We start from the raw sequence: 22,488 nt of genomic DNA, 5'->3' as shown, positions 1-22,488 counted from the left end.
TGGCCGAAGGATTCACTCGATGGCCGACGAGTCGGCCGACGTGGGTGTGCAATCTGTGGATGCGCAATAAAATTCTCTCGTTCGTCGGCCGAATCTCTCGAAAATGGGCCCATCGGCCGTGCATGGAAACGCAGTATATGATGCAACAAATATATACATTACAATCATGATGGATCTCGTACGCCTGCTAGATTTTTTACACCAGACAACGACGTATTGTGTACATCAACTTCATTGATTGGTTAAACAAGCATCATTCGCGATTACCTACATACAGCGTATTTCGCTCTTGATGTTGCGTGATTGTTGGTCAAGCTCACAGCAGAGAGTCAATACATAATTCACAAACGGAAAGCTAGATATTTCCAGCAAACTTTTGTAACAAAGCCAGTAATATTTCTGAGATCGGCAAGGTGCATTCTCGCTCAGTGTTGATTTTTTATGCTGCCAGTGCCATGCGTAGGGTGGCCCGAGGTTAAATGCGACGAATTTCAACCAAAGATGTTATATCGACGTTAAAAACTGTAACGTACGTAAAAGGTCCACAGTATAGAACCAGCAATGTTAGTTAGAGAACGTGAACCCCCAAAGTTTCTGAGGTTTACACACAGAACGCGAACCTCACGTCCACACCTTCCCTACAGTATTCCACATGTGATAGTCAGTATCTGAAAGCATCGATGTAGATTTCACGAAATCTGAGCAAAAAGTTTGTGTCCGGTTTATTCACAATGCATTCTGATATTTGCTTGTACTGACAACTCCCACCGCCATACATTAGTCGTTACCACACGTATGAGAAGTAAAATTGTATTTCTCCGAGCGATGAAAATGTAATGATTAAGAGACGGGCTCGATTACCAACTACTACAAGATCAGATACACCCGAGTTGCGGGATAGGACAAGAGATGGATTTCGCACAAAAACGTAGACCGAGCACGCGCGACCCGCAGCCCGCTACATATCCGGGTCTGGTTAAAAATATACAAAGCACCCAAGTGAGAAGACAATGGCTATAAAAAGTTCCTCCGCGGCGAAAAAGCCGTAACGCGATCGGCTCTTTTTCGCAAGGATCCACGAATCAAAGTTACATAGAGTGCAGACCGATATATTCACTTCACAAAAAACAGATGATCGAAGTTTTCCAGTAGCGCAGGTTAACAATGATGCTAGGATCTATTGGTAGCGATCTGACAAAATAACGTAATCTTTGAGAAGTCGATGATCTTTACAGAAGAAGTCCCGATACCATGATGTCGAGAATACAAATCTTCGTTTCAAGTAGCCCGACTGATCAGGGTTGTAACCAAGTCATAAGGCTTCGAATCACAAGTCAATTTCAACTCAGTCAGGGTGCATTTTTGCAATGTTTACAACTCTGCTGGGGCGATATCGGAATGCCTCGCATTTAATCTCAACACCATAATATAACAATTCTTCTTTGACATGCTCATTCAGACAGATATGACAGACTTGAGTCGAGTCATATTCCATATTCAAGAAAACACTCGTGTCATGTAGAGTCCATCAAAAACTGCGATTCGAGTCATCGCAACCCTGCAATTGATACCTACTAACACGGTATCTAAATCACAATGGAACAATCACAATATTCGCGAGTATATCGGTAGCTCCACAAATGATAAATAATTACAAGCAAAGATATCCATGATAAAAGCCCATTAAATAAACGTTTCCTACAAGGCGGCATTCTTGGTGCCAGACGGGTGAGCGCAATGTGCACCCGGTTAAGGGTGGATTATGGCCACAAAGCTAGACACAATCGTCAATGATAGACACATTGGCAGAATCAACCCAATCATGGTCAGAAGATTATTCCCACGTGCCATCACAATGTGCAAAATCCAGAACTGAAGGGTCCAATCGGTTATTGCCCTGTCCTGGGTACCGACTGACAGAGTCCGTGGTCAAATTCCGACAATGCGGGCTCTGCTCTTCAACCAGCAATGTCGTCGCGAAAGCAGGCTCCCAAGACGATGCATAGAACAGCTCGATTGACCTTTCAAGCACACGTCAATGACCGGTGATGATGGAGAGAGAACTTGAGATGCGTCAGAATAAGCAAGCGATTTGAGGTAAAAATAGAAAAAAGAGATTACGTCGGGTCTCATAATTTTCGAGATCAATTACTCAATGCGAGGCGTCCTGCATTTTTGAGGCCGATGTATTGTACCTGTTGGAAGAGGCAAAAATGAGTATTAGTACGTGATAGAAAGTTCAAGATTGTTTCACTGTTTTCATACGGGATAGGTGTAAGTTCCTCAAACCCTAGACAGCGGGCATCGCAATATCGCATTAGTCAAAATCTCAAATATTGAGTCACAACAGTGGTTTGTACCGTTGTATGTGGAACTTTCAAAGCACTAAATGTCATATCACATTGAAAAATTAAAATATCGGTATATTATATAGTTATAAAATATAATGTAAATTTTTGATGAAAAATACTGATTGACAGGATGGGGCAAGTATTTAATACAGAGGTTCTCAAATTGGCGGGTTGAGGCTGTTATGAGAAAAATGATGTTTCTTGAACTCGGAATTAATATGATATATCCTTCTGGTTGCTGTATTAATATTTTTTTTATGACGATAAAGGGGGCACGAAATTTTGTCACCATCATCAAAAAGGGCGTGACCGAAAAGTTTGAGAACCACTGATTGATGTAATACAGTGCTTTTCAACCTGTGTGACGGTTCGCACTTGTGCGAATGAAAAAATTGCATTGCGAATGACGAAGGTGGTGCGAATGATGCAAATGAAAATCCGGATCAAGTGCGAATGAAAATAGTGATTAATTGTTAACTTTTCTGACGTGGAATAATTAAAATAAACCTAATAGGAAATTCAAGATCAGTGCAACTTTTGTAGTTGCGACGCAATTGTAAAAACTTGATACGACGCACAACTAATCGTAGCTCCACAAGCCGTAGTGAATTAATAATCCCGCAGTCTACGGTAATTATTACGTAACCAAAAGCCTGGTTTGGAAGCTGGTTTGGTGGCAGTATAGAGATCTCTACAATCTATATTAGGGCATACATACAGTATAACAGCCGGTCTGAGCCTGCCACAGGCTGGAACAGGCTAGAAAAAGGACTTCAAATTGACTTTCCACTTTCTTTCGCTAAACAATCATCATATTTTCGTAATAACTGTTCGATTTGCGCGAGGCACGAGGATAGTAGTAAATACCATCATTACAGACTCACATTTGCAAGTTACATTAACGCAAATATTTACCCCTTCAAGGGTTATTAATGTATGGACGGCAATGGGATTAATTTTAGGTCGACACGGTGCCAGAGCTATCTGTTAATATGTATGTAATAATTGTTGAATTTATTACAAAAAAATACTGCGATCGTTTTTACATATCCAAGATCACTGTGTTTGGTGCTGTAGCCAATAAGCGAGACACGCATTAAATATGGCTTTATCATGAGAATTCAAGATAAGATTTGTCCGACTGTTTCTTTAGGAAAACATGGTCGAATACCGTTGGGATGAACTAGTGTAGGGGTGTGCAACGAGCGAGTTCAGGCCTATGAGACTCATTCATTTCAAGGCAACCCTTCTGCGTCGAGGCACATGAAGACATAAAGTTTTGGCGAAGAAACCGCTGATAAATGCGGTGATAAAAACATAAGCAGCGACAAAACCTCGGTCTAAAAATGACCGAATCTGGATGGTCAAACGTTTCGAGATGGATTGGATATGCTCCGTTGTCGGCACGGGTTAGTCTCGTTCTTGCAATCTGAGTAGACAGTAGTACAACTGCGATACGCAGAGGAATTTCATTCGCCCTTTAACTTGAAATCGCGTGCGTCAGACATGTTTTGTAAAGCGGTGTTGTGTAGAATTTTGGTGCGCGCGTTCTCTATGCTATGCATGCCCGTAAAATCGTAGCATACAACTGTAATGTTAAAGATAAATTCCTTTTCATGGGTGAGGTAGTGGTGGTTGTAGTCTAAAAGCTGCAATGAAATCTAAAGGTAGACTGAGCTAAAGAGTAGAACGCACAGTATCGTCAGTTATTTGCTCTTCTCATTAACTTGCGAGACAGAAGTTGGAGAAACGTATCATCAGGTAGTGAGCTCTAGTATGAACACTCTCCTTGATCGTTTTGCTGGAGCCTTGCGGGACTTTTGTGTCAGCTCTCAAATACGATTTCTTCCAGCAAGCATTTTTCATTCACGAAAAATACGCTGTATTTTGGATAGGAGTGCAGATCAGATTTCAAGACCAGGCCATCCAAGCCGTAGTAGACATTTTTCTACTAATTCCCAACAACATTGTTTGGCCGAGAAGGGTTTTAGTGAAATAATTGAAAGCAAAACGAGCGAAAAAAGTTGTATTTTTAATGAGACACTCGATAGCTTAAGCTAGTAGCCAATTTGTTACACATCCGAACAAAATGTTGTTAAGTAGGCCTATCTTCATATTCTTTTAGTACAACAATTTTCGATTAGTTTGTGCGAATGAAATTTATTTTACAAAAAAGTGCGAACGGGGCTCAAAAAGGTTGAAAAGCACTGATCTAATACATCGACCTTCGCTACGGCAAACCAAGTCTCAAGTTTTGGGTCAATAACCCGGAACTTGGAAAAGAAACTAAATCCAGTCCCAGAGACAGCCTCTTTATAATCCTCAAGTTCATAATCGATGGGTTTCGAATCATAATTGCGAATGTGATATCATAGAATATAAAATTTCATGGTTCCGAGCGATAGATTAGGGTTACCATACGTCCTCATTCAAGAGGATTTGTCCTCTCTTGAGTATTTGACCTCTTTTTTGAGAATTCTCGTTAAACATAGGGTAAAATTCGGCCGAGATAGAAAAAATCAGCACTGAAGTAATGCTCCGGATGCTATTTCTGGAGTTGGCCGGGTTGTTGACCTTTTTTTTTCTAGTTAACCAACTCCAAAGTCGGGAAAAATTGACCATTTTTTCTGGATTTTACTCCAGTATTGTAAGTCTCAAAATTTCAGATTTCCAAAATATGGTAACCCCACGACATATTACTCTCCCATCTTTATGCATTTGGAACGTTTAATGTCGACATACTTTCTAAATCTCTGAACCAGACATTCCACGAGTCTGTCGTTAATTCCGGGACAAGTGTCTTCGGCCTCCTCCAAATTGGCGCGCATCTTATCAAGTGCAGAAGTGTTATTGCTGTCTTGGAATTTGTTCTCTTTCAACTGTAAGAGTGGAAATGAACTCGTCAGAAAAGTTCAATGATGATTAAATGGATCTGCGTTGGTCGTGTAAAAAAATTGTCGATATTTCAATTTGTAACATCACTAACATGCAATCGAGCGTGCCAGTATTGATCGTATCTATACAAGTACAGAAAAATTTGCTTCTGAAAATTTTTCATCACAACGCCGTGAGCCATAAAATAGTTCCTCTGAACCGAGTTAAACAATCGTCAATCCGACCAACCTGAATCAATACCGGAGTTAACAGTTCTTGCAACGAGCGGGATTTGATCTTCAGTTTGTTCAGTCCGTTCTCCAAAACTTTTGGTCCGGAGATCTTCACAGTATCCCCGGGGAAACGCCAGTCCGGCAGGTCGCCTTGATCTGTGGTCGTCTCGCTGAACGTAGAAGATTGAAAATTTTCACAATTAGCTTCGTCAACTGCACATTAGGGTGGAGTGAAAATGACTATTTTTTTCAAATCGAAAATTGGGGGTTCTTAAATCCCGACAAATGACCTAAAACTTTCATAAAAATTGGTTTCAGGGGATTGCCCCCATTTTCCAGCCGGCAACCCCCCAATTTCTGAGCCAGAGGTGGTAAAATTGCCCGTCTCGACAACCACTGGTCGTAGAGTCATGATATATAGCTCAAAAGTTGCAGAAGCATCACGTTTCTATCTGTCTTGAGAAGAAAGTTTTCTCTGTTGTGAACACAAAACGAGTTACAACCAAAAACACTAAAATTTTGTAGCGGGTAAATGACGGGAGTAACTATGTTACATGTTAGTGTGATTTACACAATAACAGCTAAATAAATAAATCTCAGTATGTAAAAGCTCATTGGTATGGACTGTTACACCATCTATTTTTAGAACAGGCCTGCGGGCGATTCATCTGGTCCTTGCAGTTACCTGGGGCCCATGGTGGTGACCCCTGATCTAGAATATGGCTGCGGAAGGAGACCTTTAGCGGTCATCGAAACCCCGCAGCCGGAGTCGGTAAGTTTAAAGACTCGGGAGTCGGAGTCAGTCATTGAAAATGTGTGTAGTCGGAGTTGGAGTTGGTGGTAAAATTTACCGACTCCACGGCCAAAGCTGCAGAAACATCATGTTTCTATCCGTCTTGAGAAGAAAGTTTTCTCTATTGTGAACACAAAACGAGTTACAACCAAAAACACTAAAATTTTGTAGCGGGTAAACGGCGAGAGTAACTATGTTACATGTTAGTGTGATTTACACAATAACAGCTAATTAAATAAATCTCATTATATAAAAGCGGGCTGTTACACCATCTATTTTCAGAACAGGCCTGCGGGCGATTCATCTGGTCCTTGCAGGTTACCTGGGGCCCGTGGGCACCGCATTGGTGACCCCTGATCTAGAATATCGCTGCGGAAGGAGACCCTTAGCGGTCATCGAAACCCCGGAGCCGGAAAGTTTAAAGACTCAGGAGTCGGAGTCAGTCATTGAAAATGTGTGTAGTCGGAGTTGGTGGTAAAATTTACGGACTCCACAGCCCTGCTTGTGACTCGAAGCCTCGTGACTTGATTACAACCCTGATTGCCACAATTTCAACGAATAATTCATAGGATTTACAAAGGCAAGGTTAGCTCTTGAGAACGGTCTTCAATAGCAGACGAACGAAGACATGTGACTATGAAACCAGTTATGGCTTTGCAATAATGCAATCGATCCTGCAATCTTTCTGCAGATAAACAGCTCATTTAGGAAATGAACCGCTGTTAGAAATGCTGCTTACACAACAACAACAAAAAATGGATATGTTTTGGTTGGGTGCTTCCAAATCCTATTCCATGATGAGTACAAGAGCCATCAAAATTATAATGCTATTTGCATCTTCGCGGCTATGTGAACGTGGCTTGTCTGTTTTGACCGAAATATGTGCTGTAAAGGAGAGAGTCTGCTGGGAATTGAGGGTATGTTTATCAACAATGCAACCTCGTTTCAGTCGTAGGTTTTCGTATGAAGATTAATGAAGATCGATATCTAGCTTGACAAAGAATCCAACTAAAATTTCATTCAATTTTACGGATATTTCGAGCTACCGTTTGTGACTTATTAAAGACAATGTCACCACATACCCTCTCCAGAGCCGACAGACTTACGTTGACATCTGAGAGGCAGATATTTCAAATTCTGTAATTGTGTGTAACTCAGGGGTGCGCAATTTGCGGAACCATTTTGACAAGAGGGTCCGATGTAAATGTTACACTATGGGCGATATTACCCTATAACTCATCCATCGCATCAACACAGTCTTCCTTTGTTAGTGCGCCGCGAGTGTTTTATGATTTTTCTACGGCGTCACAAGATGAAAAGTTTGAGAACCGCTAGAATATATTGAAGACACACAGCACACCTGTCCGAATCGTCGGAGCTATCAGAGTCGTTGTGGTGATTTTTCCATGTTCTGTAGCGTTCGATTAATTCCACGAGATACGACGTCTTTTTGGCTTGCTTCAAAAACCGGTGTTTTAGCAATTCTTTGGCGGTTGGTCTCTGTCGAGTGTCGCAGCAATGACGAATGCACGCAATCGAAAAAAAAACTATACTCACAAACTTTGGGTCCTTATTCAAACAGGCTTCGACGAAAGTCTTAAAGTCTTTACTGAAATTGCCTTCCAAAGTAGGCGGGTTATTTTTCGGGATTAAAAACAAGACCCTCATCGGGTGTAGGTCTGCATTAGGCGGTTCTCCTTTCGCGAGTTCGATCGCAGTTATTCCGAGTGACCAAATGTCCGCCTGAATAAAAGAAACAGCGGGTGCAAAATATCGAACGACGTTAACATGTAATGTCTCGAGGAGCGAGATACCAATCTCAAGCAAGGACACTGAAATTTTGTAACATTCAAGCATCCAATACTTCAGGAACATCTATCAAAAGGCTGATGGAAAACCGCGGTCTGAATGCGGATGGAATCCAGGCCTTGTCTGTCTCAAGTGTTAACTTGCTGTAGATTTTTTAACAAAACTAAATCCATCATTGTTGATTCGCAAATTCTCGCATGTCCAGGCCTACTTACAGCTGTTAGCCAGCGTTTTCTAACATTAACTTTATATAGAGTATTTAGAACAGCTTCTTGGAGGCAGGGTTGTAACTAAGTCACAAACCTCCAAGTCACAAGTCAATCTCACTTTTATAATTTTGACTCGAGTCCAGTCGAGTCATTTTCAATTCACCACCGAGTCACGTCCGAGTCCAAGTCATTGCGCTGACTGCTCAGTTTCCAGTTAAAGTTTTGCTGAACCCACTTTCCATAACTCTGCTTGGTGATATCGAATCGTTAGAATTTATATTATACGAATTTTCCTCACTTTTAACAGTTTCTGGTCGCATCTTCAAGTACCAGTACCAAAATAGACAAAGTGTGGTTACTTTACTATTCTTTGAAATTACAGTGAAATGTCGGTCTTGGCCGTCTGAGTCTCGAGTCATATGACTTGGTTCGAGTCATGCGCAACGGCTCGAGTCCAAGTCGAGTCAATACACAGATTGACTCGAGTCGAGTCATTTTCGCATTTTGAGAAAATGACTCGAGTCAAGTCGAGTCATCCAAAAATCGTGATTCGAGTCGAGTCATGACTCGACTCATTACAACCCTGCTTGGAGGTACAGAACTTCCTATATTCATGTCGAATTGAACCCGAATATTTTCGGCTGACACTCGTCAGGGGTAATCGTCAGCAACTAGTAGAGAATTCAAAAGTACATCGTATATCAACAATCGCATCACAATATATGACGTCACCAGCATGAAATTTCGAAAACGAGAGTGTTCATTGTACGACTGTACGTACACGAACTCTATTTGTTGACACAGCCTTGGTTGGTGTATTTTGATAAAGTCAACTCCAAGGCACACGAATGAAAGCGTGAACAGCCCCTCCCAAAGACACAAAATCTGTCGTCTCGATAATTTTTCGCACAAGCGGGATTATCGATCAACGATTATGAAATCACCGGGATTATCCAACAAATGTTTGCCAATTGCAGAATTTATGGGCCTTGATTGTTACGCATCAATCTTGAGCGGATGAGTCAAATTTTGTGATACGATGTTCTTTTGAATTCTCGACTAGTTGCCGACGATTACCCCTCACGAGTGCCAGCCGAAAATATTCGGGTTCATTTCAATATGAATATACTATTCAATAGAATATTTCCCGCATCAGTATAACCAGTGAAAACCTTCACCACCGCCTTCGACTCGCTCTCACCACTTTCAACCAAGATTCAAATAATTACCAAGAAACAAAAAATGCGAATTCTCCCACTCTGCGACTTACAGAACAATAAATACAATTCGGCATATTGCTTAACTGCTAATATTGCATTACCGGAATTTATATCTAGTTACACCGTTTTACATTTGTATACGACTGTTAATTATTTCATGGGAGTAATAAAGGACGTAAGCAAATTATAAACTTTTGTAACTGGACATTTGCTATAAATAGTTTTGAGTAGCTGTGATATATTATTAAGGGCATCATGCAAGTTTCAACTATTGACAGCTGGTCATACGAAAATCCAGACATCAGCGAGAAAAATCCATTACAGAGCTGGACCTTAACCCGGTTAAATGGGTAGGTTGCGGCATCTGGCGTTAAAATCTTTTTGGGAACCCCTACCTATACGGGATACGTTGAATGATAAATACACAAGATTCAACTATCTGAACAAAATATCCTATTTCATGACCTGAATTTTTCGATTTGGTCGAACAGACAAACAATGCTTACAGAACGATTATGAAATCACCATTCCCGCCAACAAGCTACTAACTCACAGGTCAAGATATCACATAACTCTGACTCTGTTGCACAAACACGGAAACCAAATAAAGGTGTTTCAACAAACATACGAATAATTACCAAAGAGGGCAAATGCTATGAAAGGAGAAGCCGTTAAATTTAAAGCCACAGTACATCATATCTAACAATAGAAGCCAGAAGGCATCATAATTACATTCCAAAACCAGGAGTATAAATGTGTCCTGCCTTTCCAAATATAATACACCTGCTAGCTCAGGGGAGATGCCTTGTGGAGCAAATATTATGAGAAGTTACTGTAGTGAAAATCACAGAACTATCAACAATAACCTGTAAACCAACGAATTGGATGCACGCAGCAATACCCTATTTAACATAGAAACTGGAGATTAGAATGAGTAAGAACATGCCACCTATCCTATCTACGTAGAACGACCGATTCAGACCTTGGTATCACGGTCAACGCACGGAAGCAAAATACACGAGTGGATATTCCACAAGAACGATGGTAAAACAGGTTAACAAAAAATATCGAGAACATTTACTTTGAAATCGTATGCAGATTGCTTTATGACTTCGGGGGCCATCCAGAAAGGCGTACCCACGAAGGTGTTCCTTTTTATTTGGGTATCCGTCAGTTGACCAGCAACTCCAAAATCTGCCAGTTTCACGTCGCCATTTTCGGAAAGCAAGACATTAGCGGCTGAGAAAAAATAGCGACAAACCGTTAGTAATCGAACCATCCAAATATCTCCGTGATTACAATACTGCTAACACTTACCATAATAAAATTGCTCATGACAAGATTACTACAACATGCAAATTGATAGGAATTGCATTTACACCATCTCAAGAATATTACCATAATAAAGTGTCATAAAACCAACCTTTTACGTCTCTGTGAAGTTTTCTTTCACTGTGCAGATACTCCAGTCCTTTCAGAATTTCCCGCAACACGGTTGCAATGTACAACTCTTCTATATCGCCTGATTTCATCTGGATTAAATAGAAAATCACACATGAACTTATATATATTTCAAATTCTTCAATGATCAGAGAAAATCTAAATATATTCGGTAAAATCAGTCAATCATCTTACCAAATCAAGCGCGGAGCCACCTCCCAAATACTCCATGATAATCCACAACTTCGTTCCCTGAAATCAATGGTAGCATATAGCGATTACTATCACTTCATGCATCAGTCGCTTCATGTGACATACAAATCCACAGATGCATGTGAATGCATAGTTTTCCAATAATTTTAGTGGCACAGTACGTTTGTTACATTTTCTCATCATATTTTATTGATCCACATAACAAAACCAGCATTATCACTTCACTACCAGTATGAACAACACTTGACCTGGTATGATAACACAGTTGCTATAAACAAAAGTATATTCAACGCTCAACAAAGACAAACTTTCAGAATGTCTACCCAACTGAATGTGAAAATGATAATATATTCTAAGTATAGAAACCAATTTAATAACAAATCAAATGGGCTACTGTGCAGAATATACCCAAGAACTAGAAAGATAATAATTGGTGTGCTTTCGTTAATTAAATCCATGATAAATCCGTCCATTAAGATAGAATTATAATATGTACAGTTCTACATTAGCAAGGAGTATAATTAGACTACACAATATGAGATTGGGGAAATGAAGGACTGTCAACAATACCTTGAGGTAGGAGCCATGATACTTGGTGACATATTGGCTGTCGCACTGGCTCAAGACCGTTATCTCCTGTTGAATGTCTTCTATTTCATCTTCTGCCTCTTCCAAATCGATGATTTTTATGGCAACAACCTACAAGACAATGGAGATATAACAATATCCTCTGATGTTTTGAGTTTGAACAATACAAAAGCACAAAAGATGTAGCATACGAAGATATATGTACAACAAAGGTACTGATGGGGTTAGCGGGACATGGGGATATTAGCACACCCAACTTGGCTTACCAATAAATTGATCCGCAACTAATTGAAGTACTTTACACCTACAGTATATTAGGGGATATGAAATGGGCAGATTGGAGGAAATATAGCTATTTTTCCATGCCAGACAGATGCTGTAGACTGATGCTGTTGCAATCATTATAAGCCACTAATTAGTGCATTGATCGTGAACAACTACATACCGTAATAATCTTTTTTTTCTTAGAATTGGAAGAATTTTATATATATATATATTATTTTATACGCAAATGCAATAGATTACCAAATTCAGGCAGTTGCAGTTATATGGTAACAAATGGTTGCTTAATAGTCTATGAGGCTAACTAGTTTTGTCCACAAGACAGGTCCAGGTGACACTTTGGCATAGTAAAAACATTTTATATGCCAGCAAAAATGGGTAGCAGCTAATTTACACAAAGAATATATTTAATGGTAAGTAAAATGGTAAATGCTTCAAAAGTCATATACAAATTAAAACTAGATATGGTAGTTGATTGACTCTGAGCCTTCCCATTAACACAGTCACAACTACCTTTGAAGATCTTTTCGGAGGTACAGAACTTCAATACACAATTGAATAATATATTCATATCGAAATAAACCCGAAAACTCGTCAGGGGTAATCGTCATCAACAAGTAGAGAATTGGAAAGGACATTGTATATCAACTACCTTTACAAGTGAATATATAGCAACTTGTAGCTTACCTCTTGACTTCTGTTATTTATTCCTTTATATACTTCCCCGAACGATCCCTTTCCAATTCGTTCGAGTTTCGTGAAAAGTTTTTCCGGATCCACGGCAGTCTGCTGCTGCCTCGGAAATTTCACGTTCATAGGATTCGACATCTTGTCACGATAATTCTACCTACATTGCCGGCTCTTAGACATATTAGGACCACATTACTGACAAATCTGCTAGGTACAAAAGAGATTATAAAATGAAAATGTAGGCTTTCGCATAAGGAAGCTGTTGCAACTTGCATCACAAGCAATAACCTCTTTCAGACACTGATATAATGATCACTAAAAACACACTGAACTTAGCAGAACAATGGTGCATGTATTCTGTTTATGTTGTCTATACTATTCTATATACTAAAATAGCATCAATATAGGGCTGGGCTACTATCTCGACTTTAACAGGAACTATTTCATCATTTTACTTTTGAGTACGGTATCATCAATGCCGGTGACTATCTCAATTCTACCAGGAAATATTTCATCATTCTATACTTGAATAGCATATTCATATTGAAATGAACACTAATATTTCGGCATACACTCGTCAGGCGTAATGTCAGCAACTATAGTAGAGAATTGGAAAGAACATTTTATATCAACAATCGTATCACAAAATATGATGTCAACAGCATGAGATTTCTAATTCATGAGAGAGCGTTCGATGTACTATTTTTATATGGCACACAAGAATCAAGATCCTTTTGACACAGGAGTTCGTGTACCATCTAAAAATTGTAAATTGAAGGCTCTCTTAATCGAAATTTCATGCTGGTGACGTCATATTTTGTGATACGATTGTTGATGTACGTTCTTTCCAAGTCTCTACTAGTTGCTGACGATTGCCACTGACTAACGTCAGCCTAAAATATTCAAGATCATTTCAATATCAATCTACTATTCAATCGTATATTGAAACTATTCAAGTAGATATTAATGAAATGTGACCAATTCCGCAGGACACAGATACCAAAAACAACAAAACAATTGCAATTTTGGTCTGAAATTCTAGACGGTGAAAAGATATAGTCTGATTTTTGAGCAAATTTCAGGTTTACTGCACAAGAGAGGTCTCAAAATTGAGACGGGTTGAGCTTTTCAAGAGCATATGGAATTGTCACGATTATTCCGTTTTAATAATCGAACCAATAAACCAATGTAAAACTCATTTTTGGGACAATTTTTGATGCGTCGGGTTTATTGGTCTTGTTTTCAACACGTTATCGTCTATGGTCTTAAAAGTCAGACTGGAAAATTGTCATGAGATAACAAGACGTAACTAGCTTGAGACTTTTGATTTCAAGACAAATGTTGCTGATCAAGGAACATGGTAGTCTACAGACACTAGGATCAGCAGATCACCAATTCAACAAAATGTCATTTGAAGATCTTCTTGGAGGTACAGAACTGCAATATACAATCGAATAGTATATTCATGTTGAAATGAACCGGAATATTAGTTGCTGACACTCGTCAGGAGTAATTGTCAGCAACTAGTAGAGAATGTAAAAGAGCATCGTATATCAACAATCGTATCACAAAATAATTATGACGTATCATATTATGTTATTACGTTATTATTAATTATATTATGCTGATTTATGCATTCCTGTAAATTTTATTCATTCATTATTCATTCATAAGCTCAAAGCATCACAAGATATACATACAATACTAGTCAGCCCTCAACATTACCAGACCTCGCCTACCCACCGACACATGCAGCATTCATTTTTTTCTCTTGATTCTATGTTATCCTTTATCAAGTTAAATCCAGTGTGCATGCCTCTTATGTACATGCTGTAGGCCAGGGCCGGCCAACCCGTGGCCCGCGAGAAGGTTTTGAGTGGCCCGCGACTTAATTTCCAAAATTAGTAATATTATCAAACATGGATTGCACAAATTGTGAACTTGCAAGGCCAACCAAGAATTTGATTAGTCTGGCCGCAACAGTTGACATGTGATGACTAAAATATCAGTTCCGGCGCATTGGCAGATCCATGAGCCAGTCACATTTTGGTAGATCTTCGTACACTACAATAAAGCAGAATAATTTGCGATAAATTGATCAAAAGTAAAAATTTTCTACACGCTTGGCGCAACATGTTGTCACTCGATTTTTTGCTTTTACTATTGTTACCCCTTTCTGAAAATGAAAGAAAGCCTAATGTATCAGATTGAGTCTAACTATATTCGCAATTAGAAGACAAAGTGTCGTTCAACATATGCGACCTTGCGTTTGCGCTCGCAGAAAGACCGTCGTTTATGAAACCCAGGCTCAAAATGATTGACGCGTGTTGGTCGAAGCTTTCGATATCGATATGTCCAGGCGCCGAATAGTCCATTCCTTGCAAACTGAGCCCAGCGATATACAGCAGGCCCGCAATATAGTCAAGTGACAATATTATTGACCTATGAACTTCGAAAAATTTTCGCGCTTCGCGCGGCTAGTGGCCCGCGCAATAGTTCGTCAATCAAATGTGGCCCTTTGGCTGAAAAGGTTGGCCGCCCCTGCTGTAGGCCAAGGTGGGTGTCTGATCAAAAGACTACTATAAGTCGTTTCAGCAGCCTACCATATTCTCATTACATCGCAATCTTGAGGTGTATTGGGTCCGTGGACATATGAGCATGCGACACTACAGCATGCGAGACTTCGGCATGCGACAATTTGGCGTGCGACACATGAGCATGTGGGTTAAATTACCGGTTAGGGGTAGGTTAGGGTTGGATTTATGGTTGGGTTAGGGTTAGGTTTTAGGTTAGGCTATGTTATGTTAGGTTAGGCCCAGGTTGGAATCCCGGTACGTTTAGCGCAATATATTTGGTGTGCCAAGGCAGTTCCCAGCGTCACACCTGTGTGCAATAACTAGAATCTTTGGTGTGCACGGGACACCGATTCCATATTGGGGTTAGGCTATGTTCAATGTTTCGGGTTAGGGTAAGTTTTTGGGTTATACAGTCACATGCTGAAGTGACGCATGCTGATGTGTTCCATGCTGAACTGTCGTTTTCCATTGTGTCGCATGCTCATATGTCGGGCAACCGTGTATTGATAAAATTTTTAATAAAATTGATGATGACGATGACGACAAAGATTGAAAGTAAATTATGCTACCAACAAATACTGGAAGTGTGGTGACATTGACGTACTGGTACCAAAAGACATAACTCAGCATGCACCACGTCCAGTACCACCAGGTCATCCTCGATACAGTACGTGAAATTTGCGTTCATATGAGCGCACCTCACCGTATTCTTATTGTCTGTCGAATTTCAACACGCAATATTTGGGTATATAGGGGAGTCCATCGACTTGATATCAGTATTCATAAAATGAAGATCAAACTTGCACTTTTAACGGTTATATCCACCGCTTTCTTTCATTAAAACCGCTACGAACTCATATTTAAGATATCCGTAATATTCCATCATTGCCTTTCAAGCAATCAACATCACTCAGCATAGCATTGAAGCTCAGGCGATAAACTATTGATGTGACGTCATCGGCCACAGCCCACTGATAGAGAAGTGGTTCCGTGTTGCCTGGTAGGCACTGATGCCCATAATTTGTGCAATGCTTTGTTGCGGCGATAGTTACGGAATATTTTATTTGGTGTTAAATTTAGAAATAAGAATAGTGCTTTGGAATGATAACGAGGATCTTGTTACGTTCCTCAAAGTGGGCGTTGGATGTTGTACAATCTACATTGAAATGAAAAGTAAAAAGTCAATAATAATATTCAATAATCGTCAGATTGTATTTTCATCTGATCAAGACATATACACAATGGACAATGCGATATGTAGAATACAATGTGAGATAAAACGATGCCGAAACGACCAGTTGCGGTCTCTCAATTTGGCATCCACTACTGCCTTCTGCCCAATCTATGTTCGTCTGTCAATAATTTTGGGCCCCCTTCGAGTTCGAGTTTGGGGTGCGGCACTTACGGTCCTGGTTATATACGGTATTCAACTTGAAATTTTTCTTCGTGCGATATATAGTTTCGTAGTTTTTTAATATTTGCCTGTCCGCCTCTTGATAACTCAAAATCAAAAAATAGGCCTAAATAAAAATACGCATGCTGTACAGAATTGAATCTGTTCAATCAATCAATCAGTTTTTATTGATTCATCGTTTCAAAACACCACAAAACTGCGATACAATGAAAAGATAGGGGGTGTCCAAGCAACTTGGAGTAGATCATAGACACCCACCTGGCCTAGGCGAAGTAAAGAAGAGGCATGCACAGTTGCACACTGAACGAAAAGTCATGCAGAGTATATAAGACGCAAGCGACAAAATGAAGTGGCATGTGGCGGAAAGCAAGGTCGATGTTAGGTCGTGGTCCGGTAATCCTGAAGGCTGGAGAGTATTAGTAAGTTCTAGTTCTAACGGTAGTCGTGTTTGCTGTCAGCGGTTACGGGACTTGGGCACCAGCTTTTCGGCGCCAAAAAGACACGCCAAGGCAGATATGTTTTAGCCAACACTAAGGGCGATCCCAAAAAGATTGCCGACGTTGGAACTTTGGCCAAAGATTGCGCGGGATGGCTCAGTCCTTGCAATCTGAGTCCCACGGTACAAATACAGGGAGCGGAAGCAATAAATATTGCGACCCATGAATAAATGAAAATTGGGAATCGTGCACATCTCACCAAAGACCACATTTCTCTTTTAATTAGTTGTGGTATGTGTCGTGACCTTTCGAGAAAAACCCTATTGATATACACACGGTTTTCCAACCATCAACTTTCACGCTTCGCGCGGAAGTAGAGGCGCATAGATTATTCAAAACATTATGTCCGTCCGTGAAATATCACCGTAAAAGTTGTGTTAATCACCCAATAAGAACCCATAACCATGGTTTTTTGCCATATTTTTTCATATCTTTCAAATGGGCGCGTCTTTTATACCTCGACATTTTTTTTTTGCTACGCCCTTGCATCAGCATGCCGTCCATCCATAGCAGTCAAAGCTCCGAAAAATTCCATGACTGCTTGGAATCGAAAGCTCAAACAAGTAGGCTAACAACAGTCGCGCGTCCTAGCCGCCCAACGACTGTATGATCAGATGAAAATCATACTTAGGCTATATCAAGTTGACCGGACCACGACTACGGAACAATATATTTCAACGACAATCCCACAGTCATCGCGCATTTCCAGATCACATTCAAGACATATTCCCTCAATCATATCGCAGGGCTCTTCAACCAGGTGTATCGTGCACCCTGGGGTGTACCATCATTTTTAAAGGGTTTACCACTCAGAAGGGGTGTACTAGGGTGCACCCGATCCTCATGACAATGGACTATCTACTAGCTATCACAATGAATACGGAAGTTTATGCTTCAGAACAGGTTGACGGGATGTGCAATATCATACAATGTTCATATCAACTGTAGGCAGCTGGTATATGGTTCCTTCAGTAGTAGAACAGGCCAGATTTTGCGATATCTGTCTATAATGATTCTCGAGGAAACTGCCGCGATCGTTCAGACATTTTGAATCGGTACTTCCAGCAGGATGCTTATAAATAGTGCAGTGCACAAAACTGCAGGGGCGTAGCCATGAGGTCTCGGTGGTCGAGCACTGATTAGTATTTCCTATACGTTGCACTGGTTGCAGCCTTATTTGGATTAGGCCAGGGGTGACCAACCTGCGGACGTGCATCTGCATACCGCCGTAAAACAATAATCATGCGGTCGTCCACACATATTTAAATTAGCGTCTGTTGGCAGTCGTCAATAAATAACTTGATTAACGAATTTGTTCCTCCCTCAGCTCGATTCGGGGTGACTTGGATTTTCGTTGTAGATAGTGTCCTTCCAGTGTGAACAGCGAAGTGAGTGTGTATTACCACCCATGTACCACCCCAGATATACGGGTGTGAATGTACACCAATCACAGACGAAACAAGAACCTATACCTCAGACTGGTACCGCGATATAAATCAGGTCAAATTTTTTTTCCTATATCGAAAATCCTGATGGGAGGTCAAGAAATAGCAATATAGAACACAGTAAATAGTACAAACCGGAAGTGTTTCCAACAATTTCGAAGACACGCGGTTAATCTGATCGGGTGGGTAGAGAATGCATAAATATTTGACAGTATAATATGTCAAACTACTAATACTCTGAACAAAATTCATTCAAGAGGTTGAAAAATTTTCGCGCTCCTCGCGACTATAAACTGATTCCCGGACTTTTTAGGCGCATATATAGTAAGCCTGCGGGGACGTTCTGCTTCTACAACTAGTAGCTTTCATACGCAAGGCATATCTCAAGAATTCAGTGATGGCACAGAATACCACAAGGGTTCTCCGTCTTGCGGAGTTCCCGTTAGCCAATTTATCATACGTAGGCTCTATTTGTCGTCCAGATCCTCGGCCATGCCTACTGTACGCTGGAATACGTCCCCTGGGTTAGGCTTACTATGGAATAGGTGTATTATGTGGTCAGGGGTGTATACGAGTTGAAAGGGTGTGCCACGACGAAAAAGGTTGTGGAGCACTGTCTAGTGTCTACTAGTCAGCACTCGAGATTACCGGACCACCACCGGGTACATCGATCTCGCCTCACGATGGCGATATCGTAGCATACGAAACATCTAGCACAAAGCTACGAAGGAAACTGGACGTAGCACATTTCCAAACTCATGATTAGCCCACAGCATTGTCACCAAGTGGAATGAAATCGGATGGTCAAAAAAATACCGAAGTATCATTTATTAGATGTATAAGAGGCATTATATTCTTTATGGTGGCATAAACGGTACATATTTGAACTTTGACGTATTACATTCCGTTATGACGTCATAATGAGTGGTACTCGATTACTCGACTCGACTCGAAGCATATTAGGTGATTCAGAATCGAATCACTCAGGTACTCGATTTTGCCCAGCCCTACTCACGACACATGATACCACATTTGTATCGCTTGTCGTTTTTATGTTATCTTCTACTACTTTTAATTCGGTGTGCACTGTGCAATGTGTACGGACTGCATGCCTCTACTGTACTGTACACTGTACAGTACATCTCCTAGGCCCAGGTGGGAGTCTGACTTCAAAGACTACTCGAAATCGTTGCGGCACCATTTATCATCGCAATCTTGTGATGCATTTATCTGATTAAACGATAAATAAACTGATGCCGATGTGATGATTGACACACGCCCATTGTCGCTTTAAGCTTTTGTAAGACGCCGCTAATGAGGATCGGTATATGTGAAGGATCGTTAGGTTCTCTTTCCTTGTAATTTACTAAACAGCATATATCACAGATGGGATGTGCGGGTTGAAATAGAACAGTAGTTTGCATGAACGTAGCCGGAATAAATATATTTGCAGGAAGCAATATACTATCAGGTGCTATCTAGTTGATACGACGCCAACACGTACCCTCATTGGTTATACATATAATCAGACGTGGTCAAAGTAGTCAAGAAATCTACTCAAGTAGAAGTAAAAGTAGCGACGAAAATATCTACTCAAGTACGAGTAGAAGTACTTCCTCCATAAGCAACCTAAAACTACTTGAAGTAGAAGTAGAATTGACTGACTTTAAAAGTACTCAAGTAAGTAAGTAGTTCTGAAAACGATCCTAATTCGTTCACATGGATTGTAAAAAGGTGCCAATGGAGCTATGCGATAGGTGACGAGCTTGATTCATATTGATGCATACCAGCAGGTATCCAATTTTCGATAGCGTAAGTATTCGTCCACATCATGGGATGAAAATGATAGTATTGATATGGAAATGCGATGCTAATCCTCTGTTTTCTCGAACAGCACGTTCTAGAAAATAGCATGGTATGGCGCCATTCCCCATATTATGAGGCCCGTAGTTTAGTCGAAGAGCATTACGGAGACGTTGTATAGGATACGGTGTAAACACTTTGCGCGATAAGTACACGTTAATATAAAATATGGTGGACCGTAAAAATGCCATATTGTGTAGCTTTATTTCCAGAAATTAAAGGCATTACTACTCCTGCGTTTATGCTTCAACATGTATGTTATCCAGACAAAAGAACTGATAATAATTATAACTCAAAGTATATGATACTGGAAAATGAGAGTGAATTATAAATACTACTTCAAAAAGCAGAACATGTATTTCATGTTTTTAGTCCAGAAAGTTTCAAAGGTGGTATGCTAAAACAGCTCTAAAACTAAAAAAAAAAGTCAGAGTCCACTTTTCCAGATTTGGACACGCCATGGACATGCTAGATTACAATATGATAAGTAAATGCTAGATTGCGAAACATCAGTTTCAAACGTTATGATGAGCCATATATACTGTGATGAATTATTTGATATGGACGAAGGGCGACAGTGTGGTGTGAACGGAACCACGCCAACCAGAATTATATTCATCGATATTTTCGTGAGATCATACTGGTCACTCCGTATCCAGGACTGCGCGCGAAGCGCGACGAAAATTCTGGGCTTTACTAAACTTTTATGAAAATTTAATGTTGATACACCGTGAAAACAGCCCCGAAATTCCTCAGGTTATCTTCCTGATTGGAAGATTGAACTACTTCTACTTGACAAACTGAAAATAGCGAAAAGTAAGTAAGTAGATCACAAAATATTACGAAGTAGAAGTAGAAGTAGCGAAAATCAGATCTACTTGAGTAAGTACCAGAAGTAGAGGAAAACTACTTGAGTACTTCGAAAAAGTAGAAGTACTTCGTTACTGACCACCTCTGCATATAATATATAGGGCTGGGAAAAATCGAGTACCTGAGTGATTCGATTCTGAATCACGTAATATGTTTCGAGTCGAGTAATCGAGTATCACTCATTATGACGTCACAACAGAATGTACTATGTCGAAGTTCAAATATGTACCTTTTATGCCGTGGCTGCTTTCATGTCGTAGCTTTATACTATGTCTGGTATGGTGCGACACGGCCAATCAAGGTTTCAAGGCTTCCTCAGTGGAAAATAGTATCAACACTATAATTCCCGTGAGTAAATTAACTTTCACTTGCGAGGAGCGTATATTTTCAGTACTCGAAAAATTAGTCTTTTACTACTCGACTCGAATCATTAGAATTGATGCTCGATTCAGATTCGAGTACTCGAATCATTGTGCCCAGCCCTATAATATAGGCTTACCATATTTTGGAAATTTAAAAAGAGGACACTTTTTCAGAAATTTGCAACTTGCAAAACCGGAGTAGAATTCCCAAAAACCGGTGAATTTTTCCCACTTTGCGATCGGTTGACTAAAAAAAAAAGGTCATCTTTTCCGCTCAGAGCTAAAATTACCGTTTTTCACTCCGAAATACCCGCCGAAGCGTCACTTCTGTGCTAATTTACGGCATATCACTCGCAATTTCCTCTAAATCTGACCTAAATTTTCAAAAAAGAGGACAAAATCTCAGAAAAGAGGACAAAAGGGCGTCCTCCGAGGACACTTTCAAAAAAGTCAAAAAAGAGGACGTATGGTAAGCCTACTATAATATGCATTGTATAAAGCTACAGTAGTATAGAAGGAAAGAGACATGCGTTATACGTGATGTCACAGCAGCAATAGGCGCGGTTGGAATGGAAATTTTGGACGGCAGTAAAAATTCATGTTGGGTGGCGAATTTTTTATTACATGACGGGACGTCACAGATCCATTATGACGTGACGAGTGTGTGATGTTACAAGTGAAAAGTTAAAATTTTGGATGGGTAAAAAAAAGGCGCAGTTCGCCCTTCTTTGGATATGCGTCGGTAATCGTAGCCTCTCG

At 40.2% G+C, this 22,488-nt stretch overlaps 3 protein-coding genes across 3 annotated transcripts in view; all 3 read right to left on the bottom strand.

Annotated features, from left to right (window-relative positions):
- The window catches only part of LOC145448361 (uncharacterized), a 230,016-nt gene that overhangs the window by 68,511 nt on the left and 139,017 nt on the right, over positions 1 to 22,488 (bottom strand). The gene's annotated exons all lie outside the window — the stretch shown is intronic.
- The window catches only part of LOC145448356 (transmembrane protein 214-A-like), a 245,912-nt gene that overhangs the window by 84,408 nt on the left and 139,016 nt on the right, over positions 1 to 22,488 (bottom strand). The window lies entirely within an intron of this gene.
- Positions 795 to 12,908, bottom strand: LOC145448362 (serine/threonine-protein kinase 26-like). The gene is made up of 10 exons (XM_080326743.1): positions 12,700 to 12,908; positions 11,713 to 11,841; positions 11,125 to 11,181; positions 10,913 to 11,021; positions 10,571 to 10,728; positions 7,809 to 7,994; positions 7,612 to 7,751; positions 5,475 to 5,628; positions 5,094 to 5,230; positions 795 to 2,195 (listed from the first exon to the last, which is right to left on the bottom strand). Exons 1-10 carry the CDS (start codon positions 12,838 to 12,840, stop codon positions 2,153 to 2,155), a joined length of 1,254 nt encoding a protein of 417 aa, XP_080182869.1. The 5' UTR covers positions 12,841 to 12,908; the 3' UTR covers positions 795 to 2,152.

The sequence above is a fragment of the Botryllus schlosseri genome, chromosome 10, assembly GCF_051294905.1.
Source record: "Botryllus schlosseri isolate E-star chromosome 10, Bs_hap1, whole genome shotgun sequence".
In the NCBI taxonomy this organism is placed as follows: Eukaryota; Metazoa; Chordata; class Ascidiacea; order Stolidobranchia; family Styelidae; genus Botryllus; species Botryllus schlosseri.
The sequence above is the reverse complement of the archived record's forward strand: the minus strand, read 5'-3'. Positions and strand labels throughout refer to the sequence as shown.